The 26,419-nt window shown below is 39.9% G+C and overlaps 1 protein-coding gene across 1 annotated transcript in view; it reads left to right on the top strand.

The window, feature by feature from the left end:
* BCKDHB (branched chain keto acid dehydrogenase E1 subunit beta) overlaps window positions 1-26,419 on the top strand; it is a 240,503-nt gene that overhangs the window by 17,443 nt on the left and 196,641 nt on the right. Inside the window, exons 2-3 of the mRNA XM_079146543.1 lie at window positions 21,323-21,400; window positions 22,861-22,929. Of these exons, the coding sequence (XP_079002669.1) occupies window positions 21,323-21,400; window positions 22,861-22,929 (147 nt within the window). The remainder of the gene's footprint in view (window positions 1-21,322; window positions 21,401-22,860; window positions 22,930-26,419) is intronic.

The following is a 26,419-nucleotide window of genomic DNA, read 5'->3' as shown; positions in this document are numbered from 1 at the left end:
AGTGTCCCCTCTTCTAATGGTCGAAGAAAGTTCCCTTGTGTCTGAATCTGTATGAGCCACCAACTGTCTCAACCAGAGGGCAAACTCTGGGGTCTGGTTAGGGGCGAAGGGAGATTGGAAAATAAAGATTCACAGATACAGATCTTGAAGATTAGGCTGGGATCAGGTGGAGCCTGCTGTCTTATGGGAGATGCAGGTCTAAATAGTTACTCCAGCAATCTTTATATGTGTCTCATTATGAAATGACTATACAACCATTATTCTTTGTATTCAGGAAAATTACAGAAACTAGGACATCCTACATAGCTTTTCCATAGTTGCAATCCACAGTTGCAAAGTTCAATGTTAGGAGCTTGGTGTAGCTCTCAAGAAAATCCATTGTTGAGGTTTTCAAGATGGCGGAGTGGAGGGTGGCTGCATTTCATGTTGCTCCAGGACTCAGGATTCAAAAGAGGAGATATTGAGAGACTTGGGACCAACTCAAAGCAGCCGGGTGAGTCTCTCCGGTTGGGGAGGTGTCCCGGATGGGACGGTGGTCCCGGAACGCAGGGAACTTTGTAAAGTAGAGCTGCCGGGCGAGACACCCCTCCCCCCACTGGAACAGTGAACTCGGACAACTGGGAGCATCGTAGAGGAGGCCGCTCAGCACAGCGCCGGGACTCGGAGCAACCACTGGGGCTCCAGTGGCTGCCCAGGGGAGGAAGGGGAGGAGAGCTGTGTGGACTCAGAACACCGGGGCCTGCCCTGAGGAGGAGGAGGAGGAGGAGGAGGAGCGTGGCTGATTGGATTCGGAGTGACTATACCAGAGCTACAGGCGGTTGCCAGAGGAGGAGCTGCTTGGCGAGCTGTTTGGACTCAGACCACTTCTGAACACCGGGGCCTGCCCTGAGGAGTACGAGGAGGAGGAGGAGGAGTGCGGCGGGTCGTTTGGACTCGCAGTGACTGCATTAGAGCTCCAGGCGGCTGCTCAGAGGAGGAGGCGATTGGTGAGTTATTTGGACTTAAAGCAACCGCTCCTGAACACAGGGGGGCTGCCTTGAGGAGAAGCGCGGTGGCTCCCTTGGTCTCAAGTGGCCACACCAGAGCTCTGGGCGGCTGCCCAGAGGACGTGTGCAGCGGGTCACGTGGATTCAGAGCTACTCAGAGCGACCACTCCTGAACACCCGGGGGGTTACCTGGAGGAGGAGGAGGAACGGGGAGGGTCACTTCGACTCGGAGTGATTGCCCAGGGCTACGGGCGGTTGGTGGGAGGAGGAGGCACGCAGTGAGTTGCTTGGACTCCTGGTGACCGCACCAGAATACTGGGCGGCTGTCTGGAGGAAGAGGCGTGCGGCGGGTCTCTGGGATTCAGAGCGATTGTACGGGGCCCCAGGCGGCTGCTCAGAGGAGGGGACGCATAGCCAGGCGATTAGGTGCAGAGCAGGGTCCCAGGATCTAGGAGGCTTCTTGGTGGAAGAGCCGCACAGAGACACGCTTAGGGGCGGAGCGAAGGTTCCAGGACTGCGGGCAGATTCTCTGAGGAGGGGCAGCCTAAGGAGATTCATCTGTGAAGGGTGAGGCTCCCAGGCTTAGGAGGTAGGGCCAGGCCCCTGGGAACTTTTCAGATGAAGGCAGCCCAGCCCAGGTGGTAGCTGTAAATTGAGGGGAACCTCTAGGAGGAAACTGACCAGCGAGACCTCCCCACCGGGTTAGTCTTCCCTGCTGGGTGAGGTTTCCCCACAAGGACGGTAAAACCAGAGACACAGGCCCAAACAGGCCTTGCCTCAGCCCGCAGCCTAGTTCCCCTTTGGATGACCATTGGTCAACAAGTGGAGGCACCTCTGCCCTCTAGCAGGGAATATACCCCACCTGAAGGCCAGCACTCCTAGAGAGGCAGCTTCCTTGTGGAGCACCGCATTATCAACTTCCTCCAAGACTTCAGCCTACTGAAGGCTAAGAGGGGATATATATATGGAAATCTTCAGGGACATTGTAAGTCAATAGAGGAAATCTGCAATATCTCAGTGGTCCACTGATACCTGAACAATATGAGAAAACAAGGAAAGAAAATTCTGCAAACAAATCTAGATGTTACATCAATAAAACCCAATGACAGCATGGCAGAAGAAATGACAGAACAGGAGTTCAGAATGTACATAATTAAAATGATCAGGGAAGCAAACGATGAGATGAAAGAGCAGATGCACGCACTGAATGATGAGATGAAAGAGCAAATGCAGGCATTGAATGATCGCACGAATCAACAGTTAAAAGAGTAAATACAGGAAGCAACAGATCATTTCAATATAAAGTTAGAGATATTGAAAAAAAACCAAACAGAAATCCTTGACATGAAGGAAACAATAAACCAAATTAAGAACTCCATAGAAAGCATGTCCAGTAGGATAGAACACCTGGAAGACAGAACCTCAGACATTGAAAACAAAATATTTAACCTTGAAAACAAAGTTGAACAAACAGAGAAGATGGTAAGAAATCATGAACAGAATCTACAAGAACTATGGGATATCATGAAAAGGCCAAATTTAAGAATTATTGGGATTGAGGAAGGCCTAGAGGAACAAACCAAAGGAATGAACAATCTATTCAATGAAATAATATCAGAAAATTTCCCAAATCTGAAGAATGAAATGGAAAACCAAGTACAAGAGGCTTATAGGACTCCAAATATACAAAATTACAACAGACCCACACCAAGGCACATTATAATGAAAATACCTAACATACAAAATAAAGACAGAATTTTAAAGGCTGTGAGAGAAAAGAACCAAATTACATTCAGGGGAAAACCAATACGGATATCAGCAGAATTTTCAATCCAGACCCTAAAAGCTAGAAGGGCCTGGAACAACATTTACCAAGCCCTGAAAGAAAACAGATGCCAACTAAGAATCTTATACCCAGTAAAACTTACTTTCAGATTTGACGACGAAATAAGATCCTTCCATGATAAACAAAAGCTAAAGGAATTTACAAAAAGAAAGCCGACATTACAGAACATGCTCAGGAAAATATTCCATGAGGAAGAGATGAAAAACAAAGAAGCAAATCAGCAAAGGGAGGAATTATCCTAACGGAATTGTCAAATAAAGGAGGAACCAAGTTGTGTCAAACAAATAAATAAATAAAATATAAAAAATGAACCAAATGACCGGGAAACCAAATCACATCTCTATAATAACCCTGAATGTTAATGGCCTGAATTCATCAATCCAAAGACATAGACTGGCAGATTGGATTAAAAAGAAAGATCCATCAATATGCTGCCTACAAGAGACTCACCTCATAGAAAAAGATACCCGTAGACTAAAGGTGAAAGGATGGGGAAAAACATACGATGCACATGGACTCAGCAAAAAAGCTGGAGTATCCATCCTCATTTCAGCTAATGTGGACTTCAAGCCAAAGTTAGTCAGAAGGGATAAAGAAGGACATTTCATACTGCTTAAGGGAAGCATAAATCAGCAAGATATAACAATCATAAACATCTATACCCCAAACAGTGGCTCATCCATGTATGTCAAACAAATCCTTCTCAATATCAGAAACCAAATAGATTATAACACAATAATACTAGGTGATTTTAACACGCCTCTCTCACCACTGAACAGATCTTCCAGACAAAAATTGAACAAAGAAATCATAGATCTTAATAACACAATCAATAATTTAGACTTGACATTTATAGAGTATACCATCTAACCAAGAGCGAATACACTTTCTTCTGAGCAGCACATGGATCCTTCTCTAAAATAGACCATATATTATGCCACAAAGCTAATGTTAGCAAATACAAGAAGATAGAGACACTACTATGTATTCTATCAGATCATAATGGATTGAAGTTAGAAATAAATGAAAGAGTAAAACACAAAAACTATTCCAACATCTGGAGATTAAGCAATATGCTATTATATGATGAATGGATAACAGAAGATATTAGGAAGGAAATTAAAAAATTCTTAGAGGTAAATGAGAACAAAGAAACATCATATCAAAATCTCTGGGACACTATGAAAGCAGTACTTAGAGGGAAATTTATCTCATGGAGCGCATTTAATAAAAAAAATAAAACTCAACAAATAAATGACCTAACACTACAGCTCAAAGCCCTAGAAAAAGAAGAACAGACCAGCACCAAAAGTAGTAGAAGACAGGAAATAGTTAAACTCAGAGCTGAAATCAATGAAATTGAAACAAAAGAAACAATCCAAAAAATTGACAAAATAAATAGTTGGTTCTTTGAAAAAATAAACAAAATTGATAAACCTTTATCCACACTAACAAAGAGAAGATGAGAGAAAACCCAAATCACTAAAATTCGGAATGAACAAGGAAATATCACAACAGACAGGATTGAAATACAAAACATAATTAGAAGCTGTTTCGAAAATCTATACTCCAACAAAATAGAAAATTTCGAAGAAATCAACAGGTTTCTAGAGACATATGAATTGCCTAAACTGAACGAGGAGGACATACACAATTTAAATAGACCAATTTCAAGTACTGAAATAGAAGAAGTCATCAAAAGCCTACCAACAAAGAAAAGTCCGGGACCAGATGGGTTCTCAGCTGAGTTCTACAAAACCTTTAAAGAAGAGCTCTGTTGGGGTCTTAAGCCCCCTTGCTCTGCTCGACCAGCGGCAAGGGAAGGGGACATTCCCCAACAAGGTCAGACTGGGATAGGTACGGCCGACTGACCGCCCGTTTCCAGCCCTCATGCGGAGGACAATCAGACGCATCAGGGAGACCGGTCACAGCAGGAACTCGTTTATTGAGGAAATCACACAGCTTTTATGTAGGTTGGGGGCTAGGCGGGAACCAATCAGCTTGAAGGTCAGCAAGGCATGGGGTGTTCACGCAGGCAAGAGTCCCATAAGACTATATGGCAAGCACGAGCTGATCACGTTCGCGGAACTATTGTTAACCAATCCCTGACGGTGGTCCAGTTCATCCTCATTAACTATTGAAACCACCTTTGAGTCCTTGATCTTGCTCACTCGCCAGGAAGTAAGGAGTCAGTCTGAGTTAGTTAACGTGTCATTAGTTCGAACAGAGCTCATTCCAATACTTCTCAAAGTATTCCATAAAATAGAAGAGGACGGAACCCTCCCAAACTCATTCTATGAAGCCAATATCACACTGATACCAACCAGACAGAGACTCATCGAGGAAAGAAAATTTCAGACCAATATCCTTAATGAACATCGACGCAAAAATTCTCAACAAAATTTTAGCAAATCGCATACTAAAATATATTAAAAAGATAGTGCACCATGATCAAGTGGGTTTCATCCCAGGGATGCAAGGTTGTTTCAACATCAGGAAATCAATAAACGTAATTCACCACATTAATAGACTTAAAGTCAAGAATCACATGATTATTTCAATAGATGCAGAAACAGCATTTGATAAAATACAGCACTCCTTCATGCTCAAAACACTAGAAAAAATAGGGATAGTGGGAACATTCCTTAACATTGTAAAGGCCATTTATGCTAAGCCCATGGCTAATATTATTCTAAATGGTGAAAAACTGAAAACATTCCCCCTAAAAACTGGAACAAGGCAGGGATGCCCTCTTTCACCACTTCTATTCAACATCGTTCTTGAGACTCTAGCCACAGCAATTAGACAAACCAAAGAAATTAAAGGGATACGAATTGGAAAAGAAGAACTCAAACTATCACTGTTCGCTGATGACATGATTATATATTTAGAGGAACCTGGAAATTCCACCAGAAAACTCTTAGAACTCATAAGTGAATTCAGTAAAGTAGCAGGTTACAAGATCAATGCTCATAAATCCAATGCATTTTTATACATAAGTGATGAATCTTCAGAAAGAGAAATTAGGAAAACTACCCCATTCACAATAGCCTCGAAAAAAATAAAATACTTGGGAATCAATCTCACAAAAGAGGTGAAAGACCTCTACATTGAGAACTACAGAACACTAAAGAAAGAAATTAAAGAACACTTTAGAAGATGGAAAGATCTTCCATGTTCTTGGATAGGAAGAATTAATATTGTCAAAATGGCCATACTACCTAAAGTGCTATACAAATTCAATGCAAATCCAATTAAAATCCCAATGACATACCTCACAGAAATAGAGCAAGCAATCATGAAATTCATCTGGAAGAAGAAGAAACCCAGAATAGCTAAAGCAATCCTTAGCAGGAAGAATGAAACAGGGGGTATCGCAATACCAAAACTTCAACTCTACTACAAAGCAATAGTAACAAAAACGGCATGGTATTGGTACCAAAATAGAAAGGTAGATCAATGGTACAGAATAGAGGACAAGGACACAAACCCAAATAAATACAATTTTCTCATACTAGAGAAAGGTGCCAAAAATATGCAATGGAGAAAAGATAGCCTCTTCAACAAATGGTGCTGGGAGAATTGGAAATCCATATGCAACAGAATGAATCTAAACCCGTATCTCTCACCATGCACGAAAATAAACTCAAAATGGATTAAGGACCTCGGAATCAGACCAGAGACCCTGCATCTTATAGAAGAAAAAGTAGGTCCAGATCTTCAACATGTCGGCTTAGGACCAGACTTCCTTAACAGGACTCCCATAGCACAAGAAATAAAAGCAAGAATCAATAACTGGGATAGATTCAAACTAAAAAGCTTTCTCTCAGCAAAGGAAACTATCAGCAATGGAAGAAAGAGCCTACAGAGTGGGAGAATATCTTTGCCTCTCATACTTCAGATAGAGCACTAATCTCCAGAATCTATAAAGAACTCAAAAAACTACTCCAAGAATACAAATAATCCAGTCGACAAATGGGCTAAGGAAATGAATAGACACTTCACAGAAGAAGATCTGCAAGCAATCAACAAACATATGGAAAGATGTTCAACATCTCTAGTAATAAGAGAAATCAAATCAAAACCACCCTAAGATTCCGTCTCACCCCAATTAGAATGGCGATTATCAAGAATACAAGCAACAACAGGAATTGGCGAGGATGTGAGGAGAATGGTACACTCATTCATTGCTGGTGGGGCTGAAAATTAGTGCAGCCACTCTGGAAAGCAGTGTGGAGATTCCATCGAAAACTTGGAATGGATCCACCATTTGACCCAGCTATCCCACTCCTCGGCCTATACCCAAAGGACTTAAAATCAGCATACTACAGAGATACAGCCACATAATATTCATAGCTGCTCAATTCACAATAGCCAGATTGTGGAACCAACCTAGATGCCCTTCAATTGATGAATGGATAAAGAAACTGTGGTATATATAGAATGGAATATTACTCAGCCATAAAGAATGATAAAATTATGGCATTTGCAGGCAAATGGATGAAATTGGAGAATGTCATGCCAAGTGAGATAAGCCAATCTCAAGAAGCCAAAGGACGAATGATATCGCTAATAAGTGGATGATGACACATAATGGGGGGCGGGAAGGGTTAGTGTTAGGGTTAGAGTTAGGGTTAGGGAGGGGGGCAAGTATGGAGGAAGGAAGAACTGTATAGAGGGAAAAGAGGGGTGGGAGGGGTGGGGGAAGGGAAAAAATAACAGAATGAATCAAACAACATTACTCTATGTAAATTTATGATTACACAAATGGTATGCCTTTACGCCATGTACAAACAGAGAAACAACATGTATCCCATTTTTTTACAATAAAATAAAAAAAAAAAAAAAGAAAATCCATTGTTAAAAGTTGCTGTAAGGTGGGCGGGAACTGGAGAAGCAGAGCTGGTGAAACATTGTGGTTGTCTAGCATAAGAATTCCTTTCTTCCTGGGAGTTGTGTGCCTGAGATCAAGGTTAGAACTGATAGGGCTCTTGCACAGAGCCTCCTCATGAAAGGCATTGCTACAGTAGCTAGGCATCCTGTGCCCTTGCACAGAAACATTCCCAGGAACTGAGCATGCCACAGCCATGAGGGCATCAGAGACCTCTGATCTCAGTAACTGCTCTCCCATCCACCGTCACCACACTGAACAACCTGGGCAGTCTTTCTTCTACAGATCCTTCTGAAAGGCATATCCAAAGAGGTGTGAAGGGTGTGCTGGCTGGAGGGGTCGTCATGTGTGAAGGTCCTGAGGTGGCAGGGAGCTTAGGTGGTGGAACTGAGAGATCTCTTCAGTGGGGATTCATGGGGACAGTGGTTAAAAATGGGACTGTAGAGGTGGACAGGGATGGGATCAAGCAGGACCTTGAGGACATGGTGAGGCATAGGGCTTATCCCAGTGTAGTCAGAAGTCTTTGTAGGGCTTTGAGCATGGAAGTAGCGTGATGTGGTTTGCTTTTTAGGACTCTCATTGTAACAGATCTGTGGGGAATGATTTGAAGGGTTGAAAGAAGTACAAGTGAGGAGACAATTTTCTGGAAGAGGAAAAGGTGAAGAGTCTGGACATAGAATATAATAGTGCTAGATTAAGTTATTTATTTGGAAGTAGGATTTGATGATCTCAATGAAGACATTAAGGATGCCCCACGTTTCCAGGTTGGACACCTGGTGGAGATTAGCGTTGTTTGCTAAGATGGGAAAGACTGGTATTGGGAGCGGTAGAGTTTGTTTTTGTCTTTGAGTTAGAAAAGCCCAAGATACCAAGTAGGGAATTGATGATTGTTGGATATAGAAGTCTGGAACCCAGAGGAGAAATTCATATTAGAGATAACCATTTGGGAGTCACTGGAATGTATGTAGTTTATAAACCATTTAATGATGGAGCAGAGAACAAGCCAGCGAAAGGTAGGGATGTCCCATGGCTTCATGCCCTGTTATAGGGAAAGCCTGGGACCCTAGCCTCAATCCTCTTAGTTTTGGTCTTAGGTGACCCTGTTTCCCTCAAGTACTCTCTACTTTCTTCACTTTCATGGGATATGCAATATATACTGGCACTTTAAGAGGCAATTATATTTGTAGAGACTTCATTTGCATTTTTGGTATGTCTGGGTGCTGGGGATTAAACCTAAGATCTTAGGCATACTAGACAAGCACTCTACCACTGAACTATGTCCTTAGCCCCTTCATTTACAGTTTAGCACAAGTCCAGCCCCTACTATCTTACTTTATAGGGTAGTCATTTCAACACACTTTAGTAAGAATTAGAATGGGATGAAAGTAGATACCTTGCAAACAGAAAGTGAGTCCTAGGAAACAGGGTATCTGGAGGTCTATAAGAGTTTTATTGGGGAAAACAGTCAGTTTCTTAGGCATCTTCCCATATTTTTAATATTAAAAAACTATTTGACAGATAACTTCTGAATTAATATAAAGAAATGATGATAACATTTACATACACTAATTCAAAACATTTTCATTATGCATCAAGTAGAACAGTTTCCAATCTTTTCCCTGAAAACACCTTTATCATTAAAAGGCTGCCTCAAGCTTAATAAATTTATTTAGGTTTTTAATCAAGAAACCTAAAGCTACCAATCCGAGCTTCTCACTAGCATGAGTTGACCAGGTTAAACCCTTATATGAGTAAAAATAACTAAAAGGTTTTGACATATTCCAACTGAGGGTATTTCCTGGTCTGAGATTGGTAATAATAGGTCATAGGCTCACAAGCCAAATATCATCTATACAGCACACAAATAAAATGAGTAGTAAATATATGCAAAGTGAGTACAAAGTGTCATAAAATACATGTTCTTGTATATTCGAGGGGGGTAATGCCTAATTACCATGGTTATACAATGCAGCAAGGACCACAGATACTGACACCATTCACTAACCCATAAGGGAGAACCTACCAAGGATAGTGGAAGGAATAAGAAATCCTGGCCTATCATCCGCCATTTGCCTGCCTCTCGCCTGTCCATTGCCTGCCTTACACCTATCCATCACCCAACACATGAGGTTCACCTCCTGATCGTCCGACAACAGTCAGCAAACTAATCACCGACCGCCAGTGGAGCACCAGCTGCCTGCTGTTGCCTGGAAGTTCACTGTTACAGTACCTGCAGATTTGATTACATGTGGCTGCCACCATTTTGAGACAACAGCCAGGCCCCATAGGACCCCTAGCGAGACTGACTGAGCCCCGTCTCCAGGAGCCCTCAGCTCGACCGATCACTCCCTGCCTCTGGGACCCTCACATCCACTCACTGCTCCCTGCCGCCAGGACCCTCAGAACAACGGACTGCGCCCTATCACTGGGACCCCAGACCGACTGCACCTGGCCTCCAGGATCCTGCAACCACACCAAACACAACCGAACTCCAGGACCCATGCCTGACCAACCACACCCCGCCTTCAGGACCTCTAGCCGACCACGTCCACACCCTGAGCTGCAGCTCCCCATTTGCCAATACATTTGGAAGCCAGAGTGGCCATCTTTGATAATCCTGGAAGCCAGAGCTCCGATCTTTAGGTGGGGCAAATCCCATCTTGAGACTCCTGCTGGAGACTTGAAGCTCAATGTCAGGTACCTCTCATGCATCAGGCTACTGAACACTGGGAGCTTTCATTACTATTTGACTGTTATACAGTAGATTTTCTTTTTTCTCCTTATTGAAAAATTTTAAGTTTTTATTTCTTTACTGTTCTTGCTCTCTTTTCCTTTTGTTTACCTGTTCCCTCAGAGTCTCTTTCTCCCTTTTTTGCATGCTAACATCCAATTTCTTATGATTATACTGTCACCCTTTCTATTATCAAGAACTTCTGTATATTCTTTTCTTATCCCATTAACAGCCACGTTCTACATCCCTCTGCATCCTCTTTGTCCTCCATTAGAAACTGCAGACCTTATTGCAAACCTGTTTGTTTTACTGAAGATAATATTTGAACTCATCCTGTTTATTATGACAATTTTGTTATTGTCCTCAGAGGGGCTATTTAGTCTAGGATTGCATAGTGTCTGAATTGGGCACTGCTTATATTGATCTCCCCTTAAAGAAAAGGTTTTGGAAACCTATAGGGCCCCTATAAGCCTATAGGGGGAAATCTGCAATACCCAGATCTGCACTGCTAGAGGGGAAGATACATGAACAACATGAAAAAACAAGGGAAGAAAATGATCCAAACAAATCTAGATTCTATATTAATAGAATCCAATGACAGTATGGTAGAAGAAATGTCAGAAAAGGACTTCAGATTATACATGATTAAGATGATTCATGATGCAAAAGATGAGATAAGAGAGCAAATGCAGGCAATGAATGATAATACCAACAAGCTGAAAGAGCACCTGCAGGAAGAAAAAGATCATTTCAACAAAGAGATAGAGATTCTCAAAAAAAACCAAAGGAAAATCCTTGAAAGGAAGGAGACAATAAACAAAATAAAAAACTCAACGGAAAGCATGACCAAAAGACTAGACCACTTGGAAGACAGAACCTCAGACAATGAAGAAAAAATATTTAAGTTGCCCAAACAGAAAAGATGGTAAGAAATCATGAACAGAATCTCCAAGAACTATGGGACATCATGAAAAGACCAAATTTAAGAATTATTGGGATTGAGGAAGGCACAGAGATATAAACCAAAGGAATGAACAACCTATTCAATGAAATAATATCAGAAAATTTCCCAAGTCTGAAGAATGAAATGGAAAATCAAATACAAGAGGCTTATAGAACACCAAATGCACAGAATCACAACAGATCCACACCAAGGCACATTATAATGAAAATGCCTAACATTCAAAATAAAGATAGGATTTTGAAGGCCGTGAGAGAAAAGCATCAGATTACATATAGGGGCAGACCAATACAGATAGCAGCAGACTTCTCAACCCAGACTCTAAAAGCTTGAAGGGCCTGGACCAACATATTTCAAGCTCTGAAAGAACATGGTTGCCAACCAAGAATCCTATACCCAGCAAAACTAACCTTCAGATTTGAAGATGAAATAAAATCCATCCATGATAAACAAAAGTTAAACGAATTTACAAATAGAAAGCCTGCACTACAGAATGTTCTCAACAAAATATTCCATGAGGAGGAAATGAAAAACAACAATGGAGGTCAGCAAAGGGAGGAACTACATTAGAGAAAAAGCACTCAAAGGAGAAACCAAGCCAACTTAAAAACCAAAAATAAGCCAAATGACTGGGAATACAAATCATTTCTCAATAATAACCCTGAACTTTAATGGTCTAAACTCATCAATCAAAAGACATAGACTGGCAGAATGGATTAAAAAGGAAGACCCAACAATATGCTGCCTGCAAGAGACTCATCTCATAGAAAGAGACATCCACAGGCTAAAGGTGAAAGGATGGGAAAAAAACCTACCACGCATGTGGACTCAGTAAAAAAGCGGGGGTTTCCATCCTTATATCAGATAAAGTGGACTTCAAGCCAAAGTTAGTCAGAAGGGATAAAGGAGGACATTTCATACTGCTTAAGGGAACCATAAATCAGGAAGACGTAACGATAGTAAATATTTATGCCCCAAACAATGGTGCATCCCTGTACATCAAACAAATCCTTCTGAATTTCAGGAACTACATAGACCAAAACACAATAATTCTGGGTGACTTTAATGCACCGCTGTCACCACTAGATAGATCTTCCAACAAAATCCAACCAAAGAAACCACAGAACTCAATAATACAATCAATAACGTAGACTTCATAGACCTATATAGAATATTCCATCCATCAACGAGCGGATACACTTTCTTCTCAGCAGCACATGGAACCTTCTCAAAAATAGACCATATGTTATGCCACAAAGCAGCCCTTAGTAATGCAAAAAAATAGAGATACTGCCCCGTGTTCTATCAGATCATAATGGACTGAGAGTAGAAATCAATGACAAAATAAAAACCAGAAATTACTCCAACAACTGGAGACTAAATAATATGCTATTGAATGAAACATGGATAACAGAAAACATCAGGGAGGAGATAAAAAATTCTTAGAGGTCAATGAGAATGATGATGCAACATATCAAAGTCTCTGGGACACTATGAAAGTGGTACTAAGAGGAAAATTCATTGCATGGAGCACATTCCAGAAAAGAATGAAAAGTCAACAACTAAATGACCTAACATTACAGCTCAAAGCCCTAGAAAAAGAACAGAATAAAAGCAAAAGTAGTAGAAGACAGGAATTAATTAAAATCAGAGCTGAAATCAATGAAACTGAAACAAAAGAAACAATTCAGAAAATTGACAAAACAAAAAGTTGGTTCTTTGAGAAAGTAAACAAAATAGACAAACCCATAGCCACACTAACAAAGAGAAGGAGAGAGAAAACTCAAATTACTAAAATTTGTGATGAAAAGGAAATATCATGACAGATACCACTGAGATACATAACATAATGAGAAGCTACTTTGAAAATCTGTATTCCAACAAAATAGAAACTACCAAAGAGATTGACAAATTTCTAGAGACATATGCTCCTCCCAAACTGAACCAGGAGGACATACACAATTTAAACAGATCAATATCAAGCAAAGAAATAGAAGAAGCCATTAAAAATCTACCATCCAAGAAAAGCCCAGGACCAGATGGATTCTCAGCCGAGTTCTACAAGACCTTCAAAGAAGAACTCATTCCAATACTTCTCAAAGTATTCCAGGAAATAGAAAAGGAGGGTACCCTACCAAACTCATTCTATGAAGCTAATATCACCCTCATACCCAAACCAGGAAAAGACACATCAAGAAAAAAAAATTTTAGACCAATATCCTTGATGAATATAGATGCAAAGATCCTTAACAAAATATTGGCAACCGTATCCAAAAAACATATTAAGAAAATTGTGCACCACGATCAAGTGGGGTTCATTCCTGGAATGCAAGGATGGTTTAACATCCATAAATCAATAAACATAATTCATCATGTCAATAGACTTAAGGATAAGAATCATATGGTTATTTCAATTGATGCAGAAAAAGCATTCGACAAAATACAACACCCCATTCATGCTCAAAACACTAAAAAAAATAGGGACAGTAGGAACATACCTCCACATTGTAAAGGCTATTTATGCTAAGCCCATGGCCAACATCATTCTTAATGGAGAAAAACTGAAACCATTCCCTTTAAAAATGGGAACAAGACAGGGATGTCCTCTTTCATCACTTCTATTCAACATTGTCCTCGAAACTCTAGCCAGAGCAGTTAGGCAGACTAAAGAAATTAAAGGGATATGAATAGGAAAAGAGGAACTTAAGCTGTCACTATTTGCTGATGACATGATTCTATATTTAGAGGATCCAAAAACCTCCTCCAGAAAATTTCTAGACCTCATCAATGAATTCAGCAAAATAGCAGGCTATAAAATCAACACACATAAATCTATAGAATTTTTATACGCAAGTGACAAAACATCTGAAAGGGAAATGAGGAAAACAACTCCATTTGCAGTAGCCTCAAAAAGAAATAAAATACTTGGGAATCAATCTAACCAAAGAGGTAAAAGATCTCTACAATGAAAACTGCAAAACATTGAAGAAATAAATTAAGGAAGACCTTAGAAGATGGAAAGATCTCCCATGTTCTTGGATTGGCAGAATTAATATTGTCAAAATGGCCATACTACCAAAAGTGCTATACAGATTCAATGCAATTCCAATTAAAATCCCAATGACGTACCTCACAGAAATAGAGCAAGCAATCATGAAATTCATCTGGAAGAATAAGAAACCCAGAATAGCTAAAGAAATCCTTAGCAGGAAGAATGAAACGGGGTATCGCAATACCAGAACTTCAACTATACTACAAAGCAATAGTAACAAAAACGGCATGGTATTGGCACCACAACGGACAAGTAGTTCAATGGTACAGAATAGAGGACACGGACACAAACCCAAATAAATACAATTTTCTCATACTAGACAGAGGTGTCAAAAATATGCAATGGAGAAAAGATAGCCTCTTCAACAAATGGTGCTGGGAAAACTGGAAATCCATATGCAACAGAATGAAACTAAACCCGTATCTCTCACCCTACACAAAAATCAACTCATAATGGATCAAGGACCTTGGAATCAGACCAGAGACCCTGCATCTTATAGAAGAAAAAGTAGGTCCAAATCTTCACCTTGTTGGCTTAGGATCAGACTTCTTTAACAGGACTCCCATAGCACAAGAAATAAAAGCAAGAATCAATAACTGGGATAGATTCAAACTAAAAAGCTTTCTCTCAGCAAAGGAAACTTATCAGCAATGCGAAGAGAGAGCCTACAGAGTGGGAGAATATCTTTGCCACTCATACTTCAGATAGAGCACTAATTTCCAGAATATATAAAGAACTCAAAAAACTCTACACCAAGAATACAAATAACCCAGTCAACAAATGGGCTAAGGATATGAATAGACACTTCACAGAAAAAGATCTGCAAGCAATCAAGAAACATATGAAAAAATGTTCAACATCTTTAGTAATAAGAGAAATGCAAATCAAAACTACCCTAAGATTCCATCTCACCCCAATTAGAATGGCGATTATCAAGAATACAAGCAACAGTAGGTGTTGGAGAGGATGTGGGGAAAAAGGTACGCTCATACATTGCTGGTGGTGCTGCAGATTAGTGCAGCCTCTCTGGAAAGCAGTGTGGAGATTCCTTAGAAACCTTGGAATGGACCCACCATTTGACCCAGCTATCCCACTCCTTGGCCTATTCCCAAAGGACTTAAAATCAGCATACTACAGAGATACAGCCACATCAATGTTCATAGCTGCTCAATTCACAATAGCCAGATTGTGGAACCAACCTATATGTCCTTCAATTGATGAATGGATAAAGAAACTGTGGTATATATATACAATGGAATATTACTCAGCTATAAAGAATAAAATAATTATGACATTTGCAGGCAAATGGATGAAATTGGAGAATATCATGCTAATTGAGATAAGGCAATCTCAAAAAACCAAAGGATGAATGATTTTGCTGATAAGTGGATGATGACACATAATGAGGCGTGGGGGGCAAGAATGGAGGAAGGAGGGACTGTATAGAGGGAAAAGAGGGATGGGAGGGGTGAGGGGGAAGGAAAACATTACAGAATGAATCAGACATCATTACCTTATGTAAATATATGATTACGCAAATGGTATGCTATTACTCCATGTAAAAACAGAAACAACATGTATCCCATTTGTTCACAATAGAAAAAAAAGAAAAAAAAAAAAAAAAAAAAAAAAAAAAAATCCTGTGTCTTGGACTGAAGTTGAGGCTTTGTGGACCAGGCCACATCCGGGAAAAACCAGGAACATGAGTGGGTATTGAGGTGTGTAGGGAGGGGTCTTCAGGGATGGAGAGGACAGAATGAACCAGACACAGCCACAGACCTGTGGCTGAGGAGTGTGTGTGCTGGATGTGTAGGATAATCTAACAAGAGGTGCGTAGAACAGAGGAAGGAAAACATCCTCCAACAAGAGGGCAAAATACCTTCCCTAACGGAGGCTCTCCATGTTCTCTGTGGAGATGAAGTTGCTGAATATTGCTCTGTAGGTCACCTTTGACCCCAAGGCCCTAGAGCCTGGAATCAAGTCCATTAGCAAGAATCTTCCTTTATGTAAAGACTATCTTTTCCCCAAAAAGGAAAACAAAAACACAAGTAAACAAAGCAAAACTCAAAATAAATAATCAGACCATGCTTTGACCTCTCTCACTTTACTTGTGTCCCAGCTGTCATGATAGTGAGACAGGATCTGCTTTGTTACTTACACTGGTTCATTAATGCAAAGCATCTAGCACATCATGTCCTAATACATCTCCTTAAAACACCACACAAAACATAAAATTACCCAAATAAAAGGCAGCAGCAACTTAAGGAGCTGCTATAATGTCACTACACTACCTAGCGTATTTTAACCCTTTCTCTGATTCATTTACAAAATACCTACACTCTGTAATGCTCTGGAAACATGACAAATGTTGAATTAGATTCTTCTTGAGGTAGTTCAGAGTCTTGAGACAGCAAATATACATATTTTTCTATACTACTATGGATGGTTAGTTATCATGCAAGGCCTACAACTCAACTAGAATTAACAGCTGGAAAAAAAAATTAAAAATAAACAGAAAATCAGGAATCTGTGTCACCAAACTAATAGTCTAAATTTTGCTACAGACAAATAAATAAATAAATAAATAAAATAAAAAGAACCTAACCTCACTCCATGTACAAAGCTATCGGCATTTTATAAAGTACTTAGGTAATTAGCAACTCATAAATATTGGGGGAAATTTTTAGGTGGAAACAAAATTAACACCAACTCATTCCTGGCAAGTAGTTCTTGTAAAATGCATGTCCACACAGAGGGTAGTTGGGCAAAACTGTCTGCAGGGGGCTACCGTGTGGACCAGACCCACCTCAGGTCTGCTTCAGAGGTGTAGGGATTTGGCAGATACCTGCTCCAGGTAGGCCAAGGAGCCCTGAGAGACTTCACCAACTTTTTATGCTGCATGTCGATGTCCTCCAGCACCTGCTGCCGATGCTTCAGCTTTGCCAGGTGCTTCTTCTCTAGCACATCTTTCCACTACAATTCATTCCTTAGTTCTTAGACGTCCTCTAAGAACTTACTCTGGTTTCTGGATGGACAACTGCAATCTTTTTTTCTGTGGAAAAAAGCATTCTGTCTTGCAATACCCAGACCCAGAAACTTCAGGATATATTGATCAATACCTGTTCAAATTGCTTCCTGATTGGTGCCATTGACATAATCCTGACTCATGAGAGAAGCAAAGCAAACCTTGAATGATGACTCCAACTTGTGCACCAAGATGCTTTTAGAAGTTCTTGGCGCACCATGCACTGCCTGAAGAAGCTGGGCCTAGCCGGGGAGTTCCCACAGGAGTGATGGGAACCGCAGAGGCTGCCTGGAGAACATATTGCCCTGTGGAGCCTTGGTGTCTGGAATGGCGGGCTACAGCTCTCTACATCTTCCTGTTTAACAGTGTGATTAGTACTACGTGATGTCTCTGATACCACCCATTTGTCATGCTTCAACATGCTGACACGGCTGTGTCAGACACTGTACTAAATGTTGGCGTTTCTAAGAGCATCTGAGGAGGAAATGCTGATGCACAGGTCTATACCAAACTCTAGGTGGTGCAGAGGAGTACCAGTGCTGAATGTATTGGCAGACTTTTGTTTTCTGAAAGACCCTATTTTTCTTTATTGTAGATGTGTATTTTTGTTTGGGTGTAGGTTACAGCCTGCCCACGGTTATCCTTATTTATTTCTGGGGACTACCCCTTTGGCACTTATTTGTCTCTGTGTCAGATGCCTCTGCTCTGTGTGAGGCTTCTCTATTGCTTCAACACTTCTGCAGAGGAATAGTTATCAAACACCTATTCCGTCAGACTGCTGTTATACATCACTTCTCCCCACTGCCCTTCTTCTGTTGTTTTCTTTGAATTCTGACTTTGGTAGATTTTTTTTTTTCCTACTAATTCCTTTAAGTGGGTAACAATTTTTTTTCCATATTAAAAAAAAAAAAACTCTATTGAAGCAGCTACATGTGCTTATTTGTTCAGTCATTTATTGAACAAATATATACTGAGCACCTACTACATGCCAGGCACTGTGGAAAATGCTGGAGATACAGCTCTAATCAAAAGCTGTTAAGAATCTCCTCCTTCTTGGAGTTATGTTCTATCTGGGCCTAACATTCTGCCTACATACTACTTTAACAGCAACCAGGGTGATGTAGTTATTCATGATCTACTTAAAATACTTTCAGTGAATAAATTAATCTCAACCACAGAGTCCAGTTTTACCAGTGTGCAGCCATTAGGTCACATCTTTGATTCAGGAGAAACTGCTGCTATATTGTTTGGGTTTTGTTATAACTTTTTGCCTTGAAAAAGAATTGTCTGTTTTGAAACTTGTCAGCCATTTATTAACATTCATAATTTAACAGTTGTGGTTAGTAGTTTCTTAGCATTGTGCTTTTTTTTTTTTTCCCCAGTGTCGAGGATCAAACAGGAACTTGCACATGCTAGGCAAGCACTCACCACTGAGCCACACCCAGTGTTTTTTTTTTTTTTTTTTTTTTAATAAAAGTCTCAACAGTGGTACTGCTTTGGTTAGCACGTGCTACAAGTGGGCTTATCTTATGAGGAAACAAAGGTGTATTCTATGGCTGGTCTTTGGTGTAACTTACAAGAGAATAAATAATTCTCAGAAAAACACATATTTAAAAATATCTTACCTATGAATAATGTAATTTCTTCCTGTCCCATCTACGAATCATGCTGCAACTTTAAAAGGCATGTGTAGTTGATGTTACTGTATTAAAATTGTTATTTATAACTTATAAAAGCATTGAGTAGAGGAGCAATTAATCCAAAAACCTAAAATTTTGAATCCCTTTGGCAAAAATTTTCAAAAGTTTAGTTTGTGTGCTCACATGGAAATATAAATTCTAAATACCCTTATTTGTATGTTATCCCATATAAGATGAGTACATTCTTTGTGATATCAAGCAGTGCTTTCCAGATTTACTTTGTATGAGTTTTATTATTAAAGTCTGCTTTTTTTCTGCTAAAATCATGTAGAGCAGCAGTGTGATAAAAGGAATTAGTGGGCAGTGGGAATGTAACTCACTGGTAGCACTTGCCTAGCACGCACGAGGCCCAGCAATGCAAAAAAGGAAAAAAAAAAAAAAAAAAAAAGTCTTGGAGGCATTCAGTATTAGTTTAAATAGTCAGTCAGTAGATTTAAAATTAATATCAGCTTAGTTGTTGAGGCATTTTAATTCTCCCTTGGCTAACTATGAAAATCCTAACAGACAAATGCAAATATTACTCTTTAAAATATATGAAATAGGAGAAAGAGTGGGAATGTCATTGTGATTAGGAGGAATGTTTACCCTAAACTGTTATCTGATGCTGAGCACCAATAAATACTGTGGGAATATTTATAGAGTAGCCAAGGATTTGAGGACATTGTCTATTAAGTGATAAAGCCTTAGACTGATGAAAAAAATCAGTTGCAACATAATCGTGGACACATGGTGTGATTGTGTTTTCTTTGACAAAGATGATACATCAGTGATTTGTTGAATAAATTCCTATCATCTCCACCAGAAATAAGAGTATGGACAGGCTATTATTCTGGGAACAGAGGGCAACAGAACATATTTGATAAAGGATTGCCAAGACCTGAAGCCTGGGCCTCAGCACTTTGGAAAGATCAGAGAGACATGTCAGAGGATCATGGAAGAACTAAGGATTTATAGGTCAGAGCCTGCTGTGGAGCTGGGCTGGGGATGAAGATGGACTTCTGGGAAAAGGTTAAGTGACCAGTGTTTTATGGTCAGAGGGTGGAAGGCAATAGCTGTAGCTGTTAAGACCCACACTAGGAATTAAGCCTTGACTTTTGGGACATATTGGTTGGGTTACTGAAGAGCATAGAGGTTAGATTGGACAGTGGTCAAAGTAAGCAGCAGGTCAAAGTGGTCACCGTTGAATAGACCAAGCACTAAGGTAGGACTGGGCCTGTGGATCAGGAGATTCATGCAGGAGTCTGTGCTCTGAACACTGCTTTTGGAGAGCAGTTGAGCTCAAGTTCTAGGGCACTGGGTGACATCTAGGCCTCAGTCAAAGCTCTAAAGTCATGCTGTTTCTGAATTACAACATTTGGAACTTTATCAGATAAAGCCTTGCATACATTTAGGATAATGCTAATGTCAAGAGGAAGGACATGGACCAAGTCCAGAATTTAACAATAAATAGCTAACATTTATTCAGCACTCACCGTGCCAGGTACTATTCTGAGTGCTTTATGTATATTGCTCCATTTACTCCTCCAAAAAACTATTCAGGGAGACAGGCATTGACCTGCAGAGATTCTGCTAAGGATTAGCAATGAGACAGTAGGAAGGACATGCGTAGACATGGGATTATGTTGTTCTCTGAACACCTAATGGTTCTGGGTACTAAAGTTTATTAGTGTGTAGCCTGCCTTATTGGTTCATAGGCTGTAGTTGTCTGTTATTATGGCATTTTAACACATGCCACTGGTCCTGTACATTCCTTATGACGGGGATTCCTAACTTCTATCTAGGGTGAGAGCTGCTTACACTCTGGCTCTTACGCTCACCTTAATGTTCTATAGTTTTACTGTCTACATACATTTAGTTCCTTGATTATATTTCTTTTTCATTTTTAAAAAATTGTTTATAATTACTTGATATTTGTAAGTTTCGCCTCATCAGCTGGCTTCTGCAGCTTTTTATTGCCTTTTTATATTCCACAGACCTAGCATCCTTGTAAATAATCCAGTAAATTCATATGATATAGTCTGTGCCTTTCTTTGTACCTTGATTTTAATTAGGTTGTAGTCAACTGTTACGAAATGGGTTATTTTTACATATTTTACAATGTCAAAATAGTCTATTTTTTGTTTTCCACAGGGCAAACTCAGAAAATGAATCTTTTTCAGTCTATAACAAGCGCCTTGGATAACTCACTGGCTAAAGATCCTACTGCAGGTAACCTTGATCTGCGTTCAGCTGTGGTAGTTGTACTATGTACTTCTGTTTCTCTAACGTATGGAAAACACAGAAAATGCCAGGACATTCAGATACTGATTTATAAAATGAAGATATAATTTCCAAATTTTTTGACTTTTTACGTCATTCAACTTGTGAGATTTTCTTTTAGAAATACTAATTTTAGTATTTATAAATAATTTCATAAACAATTTCATTTTTATTTATTAATGATTGATATAAAAAGTTGTCCTGTATTTTCTAGATTTGGTTGGCTTTACACACACACACACACACACACGCACGCACGCACGCACGCACGCACGCACGCACGCACGCATGCGAGCGCGGGTGCGCGCGCACGCTTCCATTTGAGAATCCTTTTTTCCAATACTTAGGGGACTTTACCCCTGAGCTACATCTCCAGTCCTTTCTATTTTCTGTGTTGGGATAGTGTCTCATTAAGCTACTGAAGGTATCCCTGAGTTGCTGAGGCTGGCCTTGAACTTGCCCTCTGAGCACTGGGATTACAGGTGTGTGCCTCTGTGACTGACCCATGTTCGAACCCTTTGTTTTAAAGTTAAGTAAGTGAAAAGGAGGTAATTTATTTTTTTGGAGGCTGTGAGAGCTAGGTTAGAGAATGATTAGACCTTGATTTGTTTTGAATGCTATCTGAGAATGACAGAACTAGATGAGTGAATGTAAAGAAGGGAGATTTATTTTCTTGAGGTTCATAAAACTCAGGTACATTCATGGAACTAGAGTTGGGCTCTCTGAATGCCCCCTAATTTATTCTTGTCTTACCAAAAGGCTCCTCTCAGTTTCCACCGGCCCCATTCTTTCCTCTGTTGCCGTGTTCTACCATATTCGAATCCTGTCTGTTTTACAGTCTAAGTCTCTTTATTTGAGAACCTTCTTGGTTTGGAACTCTCCTCCTTCAGCTCCTCGGAGGGCTGACTCTTACTGTACACTATGTTTAAGAAAACCACAGACCCAGGAGCTGGGACGGTGAGTCACAGTTCTGCTGCTGGCTTTCTGACTTGGCAAGTCACTGTACTACTCTGGCCTCATTTTCTTCCTGGGTAAAACAAGATGAGATTCAGGATCAGTGGTTCTGTCTCTGTGGGGAGGTTCTTTTCAACCCTGCTTCCCATGCCTTTAACAGTGTCTGGAGATAATTTTGGTTGTCACAGCTATGTATTTGATGGGCAGCTATCATCCATTGGGTAGAGACCAGGATGCTGCTGTATGTCTACAAGGCACAGGGAAGTCCCCCACAACAAAAGATTTATCCAGTCCAAAATGTCAATAATGTTGAAGTTGAGAAACCTTGAGCTAGATCTGTGGTCCATTTCTGCTTAATGATTTAAAATATAAACATTTAAATTGTTTATTTCTCATGGTTAGTATAACTTGGGGATTACTAAATAAAATGGATTCTTTAAACATTTTTTTCTCAGTAATATTTGGTGAAGATGTTGCCTTTGGTGGAGTCTTCAGATGCACTGTTGGCCTGCGAGACAAATATGGTAAGTTAATATCTATGTGAATAGTATTCCTGCAGAACTTATTATTATTTTTTTTAAGAGGAAGTTTATTTGAGGGTTCTGGGTTTCAGAGGTCTCAATCCATAGATAGCCAGCTTTATTCCTTAGGTCTCCAGGTAAGACAGAGCAACATAGTGGAAGAATGTGGCAGAGAGACCTGTAGAACTTCTACTTCAAGATCTTAAAAATACTAAATATACTTTGTTAAGTTTCTGTAGTTTTATTACATGGTGATCTCCTTTTTATTTCTTCAGCCACCTGTGGAGTCCTATGACCTCAAGTTCTCAAAATGTGTTCTAACTCTAGCATCTTCTGATTTACTTCATATTACACATAATAGAGATTCCAAAGTAATCTTCACTAAACTATTGTCAATGTTTTGTCACCCGTCTGTTTCAAGAACCTTTGGTGTCTTACTGCAGCATGCCTTGGCCAGGAACTTCAGTTCCCTTTCCTCCAGTTCAAGATTCTGCCTATTAGTCTCTCTTAACAAATTTCATCCTTTGTTGGGGAGAAAGACTGAGAGATTTATTTCTTAAGGAATTGGCTCACATGACTATGGGCACTGGCAAGTCTGTAGGGCAAGCTGGCAGGCTGAAGATTCAGGCAGGGTTTCTATGTTTCAGTCTTGAAGCCAAATTCCTTTTTGTTTGGGAAACCTCAAGTCTTTTCTCTTAAAGCCTTAAATTGATTGGATGAGGCCCACCCACATTGTGAAGGATAAACTGCTTTACTCAAAGCTATTGATTTAAAAATTAATCACATCTAAAGTAATACCTTCACAGCAACTTCTGGATCTGTGTTTGACCACATAACTGGACACCACGGCCTGGCCAAATTGACATCAAATTAACAGTCTTCTGCCCACTTCATCCCAGCTGCTCTGTCTTTTGCCTGGCATGTGATTGATTTCTGCCTGTTGCTTTTATTTACTTCTGTTGAGTCAGACTTAGAACTGATGGAATGCGTTTTGATCAGCTGTCAGTTACCACTCCTCTGACTTGCTGTGTAAAGAATGCATTTCTGTCCTGATGGTTAAGGATGCCTCTGAGGTAATTTTGACATTTTATTTCTCTTCTTATCTAATCTGGAAGTCCACAGAGTTAGGAGGAGTTGACATCTCCCTCTCTTCTTACCTTTATCCTGCCCCATACTGCTCATGTGTATGCACAGAGTGAGGAGTGAGTGTCTTTAAGATTTTTTTTCTTAAAATTGTTCTCTTTCCTGGTGTGGTGGCTTAGGCCTATAATCCCAGGCAGGAGCATTGCAAGTTTGAGGCCAGCCTCAGCAACTTAGTGAGACCCTCAGCAACTTACTAGACCCTCTCCTGACATAAAAAAAGACTGTGGTTGTAGCTCAGTGGTAAAGGGCACCTGGGTTCAATCCCCAATGCAAAAAAAACCAAAAAAAAAAAACCTGTCTCTATATTGTACTGTGTGTGAGATTATGATGTACTTAAATCAAAGAGACCATAACTTGTTCTACTTTACTTATTGGGCACTTCCAGCTTTTTTGTTTTCTCTAGCTGTGGCAAGTTGGGTTTCTGGATCCAGTCTCTCTGCCTTCTAGCTAACAGCTGTTTAGAGTTTGAGATAGTGAGCAAAAGATGATCTTTTTTGCTCATTGAGACTCCTACAAACTTTTAGATCTTTAAGGAAACATTTAAAAACCTGTAAACACTTCTTGGGAGGCTGAGGCAGGAAGGTCTCAAGTTCAAAGCCAGACTCAGCAACTTAGTGAGGCCCTAAGCAATTTAGTGAGACCCTGTCTCAAAATTAAAAATAGAAAGGGGTTGGGAATGTGGTTCAGTAGTTAAGCGCCCCTGGGTTCAATCCTTGGTACAAACTGCCCCCACTCCCAAAACTGAAGAAACCAAAAACAACAACAAAAACCTGCATACACTTAATTTCAGAAGTACTGCATGTACATTTGTAGAAAAATTGGGAAAGACAGAAAACACAAAAGACAAAATAAAAATTGCTCATGTACTTCTAGAGATAAGCTGGAGAAAACTGTATATCCTGGAATATATACTGTGGACTGTACTTGAATATCGAATAATTTAAAATGTTAGATAATGTCTATAAACTTTGTATGTACTTTAAAAAATAATTTAATTCTATCTATCTGTCTGTCTATCTATCTATCTATCTATCTATCTATCTATCTATCTATCTATCTATCTATCTATCTATCTATCTATCTTAACGTGGTGCTGAGAATCTAACCCAGCGCCTAGGCAAGTGCTCTACCACTGAACCATAACCCCAATCCATCTCGTATATACTTTTGTAGCCTTTTTTTTCCTGCTTGGTGTAGTTATGCTGCTGAGCAATTTCTGCCCTTTGCTCTCATGTCTTGCCTGACTCATACCATGTGCTTGTTTAAGCTGGCGAGTCTCCCATTTCTCATCCATGATCCTCTTCTTACTAAACTCATTCCATCTGGGGCAGTTCATCCATGCACCTGTTACTCACAAACTTCTGAATTCCTGTCTCGAACCAGACCTCTTTCCTGAACTATAATCTATATTTTCACTATTCCACTGCAGTGTCCCACAGTCATTTAAAATGCTGCATTTCTGGAACTAAACTTCACACCCACACAGCAAATTCATGCCTTCTGCTGCATTTCCTATCTTGGTCTTACCATCCATTGAGTTACCCAAGCCAGAAACTGGAAGGTCCTTGTATCTTCCTTCTTTCTCATTCCTTACATCCAGTCAAGTCTGAAAATTTTATCTTCATAGTTTGTCTTCAGTACAGCCCTTCCATTTTTACTGCCCTGGTAGTTCATATTTTTAATTTTCTCTGCCTAGGCAATTTCATTTCTTAGTAATCACCTTTCCTTTGGTCTCACTTTCCCTCAGTCCATTCTCTACCTTGTTGCCAGTGTTATCATTCTAAAATGCACTTTTCGTAGCACAATGTACAAAAGACTTCGAGATCTACCTAGCTAACTACTTGACCTTATCCACTCTATTCTTTAAAAATTTTGAATTACTTGATATGTCTTCTAAGCCCTCTATTGTTTCAGAAATGCTATCTGAATCTCTCCCCCATTTGATTACCTGGCAAACTATTTCTTCTTCAGAAGGTTTCCTCTGTAAAGGTCCCCCTGACCCTTCAAACAGTCTCAGGCATTATTTTATCACGTTAGATTGTATCTCTTACATATTTTTTTGTTGTTGTTTTTTGTTTTTGTTTTTGCAGTGATAGAGATTAAACCCAGGGCCTTGCACGTGCTAGGCAAGTGCTCTACCACTGAGCTATAGCCTTGTGTCTTACATCTTGCAAGTTATGTTATAATCATCTCCCCATTAGATCTTCTACCAGACAGCTTCTCAAAGACAACAAATCTTTAAGCCATCTGTGAATTCTTAGCACCAAATCAATCCTGTCAGGCTGTATTTATTAAATGAATTTCATTGAGTGAATTTATCTGTTTATAAGACAGTGGTCTTCTGCTTCAG

The sequence above is a fragment of the Sciurus vulgaris genome (assembly GCF_902686455.1).
Source record: "Sciurus vulgaris genome assembly, chromosome: 7".
Lineage (NCBI taxonomy): Eukaryota > Metazoa > Chordata > Mammalia > Rodentia > Sciuridae > Sciurus > Sciurus vulgaris.
This window is presented reverse-complemented; position numbering and strand designations above follow the sequence as displayed.